The following is a 4,364-nucleotide window of genomic DNA, read 5'->3' on the forward strand; positions in this document are numbered from 1 at the left end:
AGAGGCCACCGCAGGCTAATGCCTCCAAGCTGTGTCCTCCTTGAGCGGGACCAGCAAGGGGTCTTCCAGGGTTAGACTGAAAGACAGGGTGAAAGACTAAGGCGTCGCTGTTATTCTCCCTCCTCGGAGCATTTCCGAGTCCTCACGCCCAGCGTCTCAAGTCCTCAAGGCATTCACAAAGCAACCATGGAACATGCTTGGCTAGGCCTTTGTAAAGGGGGAAAAATTCTAACTGATTCTATAATATTTTGAAGTCTGGAATGGGAACGTTTTTCACAATGAGCGTTTTAGTCCTGGTCAGGTGAAGAATGGAGAAGGCCATTGCAAAGCACAAACAAGAATGCGGACCAGACACAGAAAGGGTAAGGGAGGTGAAAAGAGAGCAATGAGGAGACGCAGGTGTCATAGTTCACGTCCGTTTCCCTTGGGTTAAATACACATCTCAACAAACATCAACACCTTCCTCCTTTTGTGTAAACCCTTGCTTGAAACCCAAGGATTTCAAATAGGACCATCACCGTTGCTTTATTTTAACCTTGAGGCGGTGCCACAGATTCATTATAGGAAGCAAAAAGCTTCAGAGTGACCACTTTTCTGTTCTTCTCCATTAGGCACTCATTAGATGTCCTATTGGGCAGGTATCTGGAGACATCAAAATGTGAGTATCTTCTTTGAGTTAGTTGTCCTTGACTTTCAGCTTAAGAACCTTATACAAGCCGTGTCTGAGCTCCTTGTTCTTGAGTGCATAGACCACGGGGTTGAGGGCAGGAGGAATGACATTGTGGAGCACATTGAGTAGGACTGGGATGAGGGGAACCGTCACTGCTGCTCTGTGGGTGACGGAGAGGACAATGATGGCCGTGTAGAAGAACAGAATTAAGATGAGGTGGGACGTGCAGGTGCTTAGGGCCTTGGATGCAGCTTCGGCTGAGTTCAGCTTCAGCACAGAGTGAAGTATCAAAGCATATGACAACATAATCAAACCCAAGTCACTTCCCATGAGTGTCCAAGCCAGAAGGAGCTGGTACATGCCGTTGATGGTCCTGTCATCACAGGCGAGGCTGGTGACCCCACGATTCGAGCACAGACAGTGCTCAATTTCGTTTCTGGAGCAGTATTGTCTCTGGGCAGCCAACACAGGCACTGGGATGGTAAGTAAGCAGCTTCTCAGTGCCTTGAACACCGTTGCCTTGACCACAAAAGATCCTGTTACTATGGATGTATAGTGTAGTGGTCGACAAATGGCTACATATCTATCCATAGCCATGCAGACAAAGACGCCCGACTCCATTGCTACAAAGCAATGGATGACATACATCTGCAGAAAGCACTCAGGGAGACTGATGGCCTTGGCATCAAACCACAAGATGGCCAAAATCTTGGGCATGATGGTGGTGGCCAGGCCCATGTCTACCACCGCCAGGATGCCCAGGAAGTGGTACATGGGCTGGTGCAGGGTTGCCTCGTGATTGATGATGATCAGGATAAGGATGTTGGCACTGAGAGCTAAGAGGTAGAGCCACGCCAGGGGCAGAGAGAGCCAGTGCTGCCAGGTGTGAATGCCTGGGAAACCCATCAGAACGAACTCAGAGACCTGGCCCTTCGAGCTGTTGGCACCGCTGAGCTCCTGGAACATCTTCACCAAGAGGAAAAACATTCAGGGTGAGGACTCTGAATACTCTCCCTGACGTTGCCTGTTTCCTGGTCTTGAAGGAGAGGAGTGCTCATCCTTGCAGTTCTCATCTTACCATGACCATTTCCTGGACTCTTCTAATGAAACAGAACCTGGGATAACGCAGTTTGCGCGTTAGCTGTGCTAATTATCACAAAAACTCCATAAGCAGGTCATGTTGAAACCATGCTCCAGACCATAGCTCTTTGAGTTTTTAACCACAAGTTCTTTCCTTTAGCCCCTCCGTCCTGCCTGGCCCCCAAGTCTTAAAAGGCTGACTCAGGAGTTAACTATTAGGAAATACAGGTAGAGCTAACAACGGGTTAATGCAGCCTTCATTTTGTCATGTCCTGCCTTGGCCCCCTACCTTCCTACTCAGATGTACCTTCTAGTTAGAGTTAGATGGCACCTGATGTCTGGGTTCCCCCAATGACCTCTTCCTGGCTCAACTGCTTTCTTTTCCTAATGGTTACTTTCTACTTAGAGCTGTGTCCCTCCCAGCGCTGCCTTTTGTCATTGAACCCCTCCCTGACACCCCTTCCCTACAAGTGAGCTTCATTCCAGAGAGAAGGTCAGGAAGCGATACTCCCACAGACAACCAGAAGCCCTCCCCGGACCGACTGGCCCCAGAGTTGACGACTCTGAAATGAGCTGTGGATGAAAACTACGACAGACACCACGGTCAGTAACCCTGTCTTCTGAGCTCACCCTCTGTCCCTCTTTGCTTTCTCTTTGCAAGAGAGGACATGGCTCTGAGGTACGAGCCTGCTGTGTCCTCCTCTGCCTCGCAAAGCAACAAGCCTGTCCTTTCTCTTCCTCAAAGAACTCGGTCTCTGAGACTTAATTGGTGCCGGTGTACAGAGCCTGCATTTGTGGCGACAACGTTACATGCACCTTCTCAAAATTAAGATACAGAGTATCAAGGAAAGTCAGGACCTTGGTCGTTATCTTCCACCGGGTACGACATTGGGGCTGGACAAGAGGAAAGCCCTCTGATGCCAGAGCCTGCTTCTTAAGTTTGACATTGCTACCAATGCATAGACTCAGAGCAGTAGCTTTTCTGTCCGAAAATAGTTTAGTAACATATTAGTTGATAGAACATCAGAAAACCTCTTTTCATCAAAGACCTTGGGAATTTGTCGATACTCATAAATATGAGTTAATTTTCATGAAACTCTGGGTTATGTTAGCGTAGTCAGCGTAACTTATGTTCTCCAGTGAGGAAACTATAAAATGTCTAAAAAATGCGCATGAACAGTCTAAAGACAAACTGCGCCAACAGAGAACAAGAGTAGTTGATAGATCTCAGTATTCTGAGTCCAGTTGATTCTGGCTTTGAGTCAGTTTCCCCTACGTGGACATACGTTTGCTTCTTGGAACAGTCCAGACAGTCACCTCGTCATCAGTACAGAAGACATGAAATCAAAACACACTGAGTCTGAGATCGCTGTTATGACGGAAGGCCCGCTATAGCTCTCATATTGTACATAGGTACACCTGATGTAAACATCAACACTTGAACTTGAAAACCGAAGGCATAGTTTTATGATCTGTTTCTACCAGAAACATGCTGTTTACTTTCTTTTCTCTGCAAGCCCTAAATAGTAAGTACACCACACAAAGCCACAACACTTGAACATTCTGTGGTTCAAAATTCTGGTATGCAGAGGGGGGCAATGCTGATGCACACCTGGCGACTCTTTTAACCTTCAACCATGAACTCGTCGTGGCTATCGCTTCACTCTTCTCGTCGTGGGGGTGACTTATACTTAACACTCAGTACAACCTAACCAAAGTCTCCTACTTGCTTAGGAAAATAAGTAGGTATTTATAATAAGCCTGGAAAACCAAAGTGTGTTCATTGCAACTGGACACCTGGGGAATTGAACATTTTTCCATGAAAACCCACTCTTCCTTAATCCTTCTGCCTCCAGATAGGGAGAGGGAATCCAATCTTAAGTCATGCAAATAGTCAATTCATGTACTTCCAAATACAATCCCCATGTATTCTCTGTCCACAGAATGAGAAAAGGCTCATCTCCACTCCCCTATTGTGTTTCCTTTAGTACCTTTGTCTCTGGATGGCAGACCTGTGAGCTGAAGGCCACCTGCTCCAGCTGTGCCGGATCCTGATGAAGAAAGTACGACTCTGCAGGATATGTACATTTGCAGTCTTGGGCTACTACGTCTCCTGATGTTTGTCCTGGTGAACGAAATAGCTTTAACATGTGTTCTCTGTCCCCAGGCGAGTATCACAAAACACCAGAGATGCTGGTGCTGGTCTGGGAATTAAGCGGCCCCCTAGTGGAGGAGGAAGAGTGGAAAGTCCCATTTGCAGCCTCTCACCTACTGGTCGAAGGAGAGACGCAATTTATCTGTGTGTTTCGATATCTCTGTGCTTGCGTGAGAGTGATACACACGAGGCAGTGAGAGTGAACCCAATTGCCTTTGAATGAGTATGAAGGACGTTAATGTTTCTTAAGGTGGTTTGTCTCTTTCCTGGTGGGAACAAAGGCTGTGTGGGACACACCTGGAAAGCACTGACGGTGTTTCAGAAGGTTTTAGTTTCACTCACACACGTCCACACGTCATTTGACTCGCCAACATTTTCGTTCACGTGAGCATGGGGACGAACGTGGTGGCTTTGTGGGAGTTTGCCAGCAGTTCGGATGTACTTGTACAAATATTAAGC

At 47.3% G+C, this 4,364-nt stretch overlaps 1 protein-coding gene across 1 annotated transcript; it reads right to left on the bottom strand.

The window, feature by feature from the left end:
* Nucleotides 1–676: 676 nt before the first annotated feature.
* LOC110262329 (olfactory receptor 56B2-like) lies at nt 677–1,636 on the bottom strand. The gene has a single exon (XM_021102726.2). It carries the CDS (start codon nt 1,634–1,636, stop codon nt 677–679), a length of 960 nt encoding a protein of 319 aa, XP_020958385.2.
* Nucleotides 1,637–4,364: the final 2,728 nt, after the last annotated feature.

Source organism: Sus scrofa, chromosome 9 (assembly GCF_054392235.1).
Source record: "Sus scrofa isolate SSC_HxYL_T2T_F1_AM1 chromosome 9, Sscrofa_HxYL_maternal_Yorkshire_Landrace_v2.0, whole genome shotgun sequence".
In the NCBI taxonomy this organism is placed as follows: Eukaryota; Metazoa; Chordata; class Mammalia; order Artiodactyla; family Suidae; genus Sus; species Sus scrofa.

Bases quoted from the DNA above. Each gene is read 5' to 3' on its own strand.
- LOC110262329 (XM_021102726.2), bottom strand. From the start codon at position 1,636: ATGTTCCAGGAGCTCAGCGGTGCCAACAGCTCGAAGGGCCAGGTCTCT.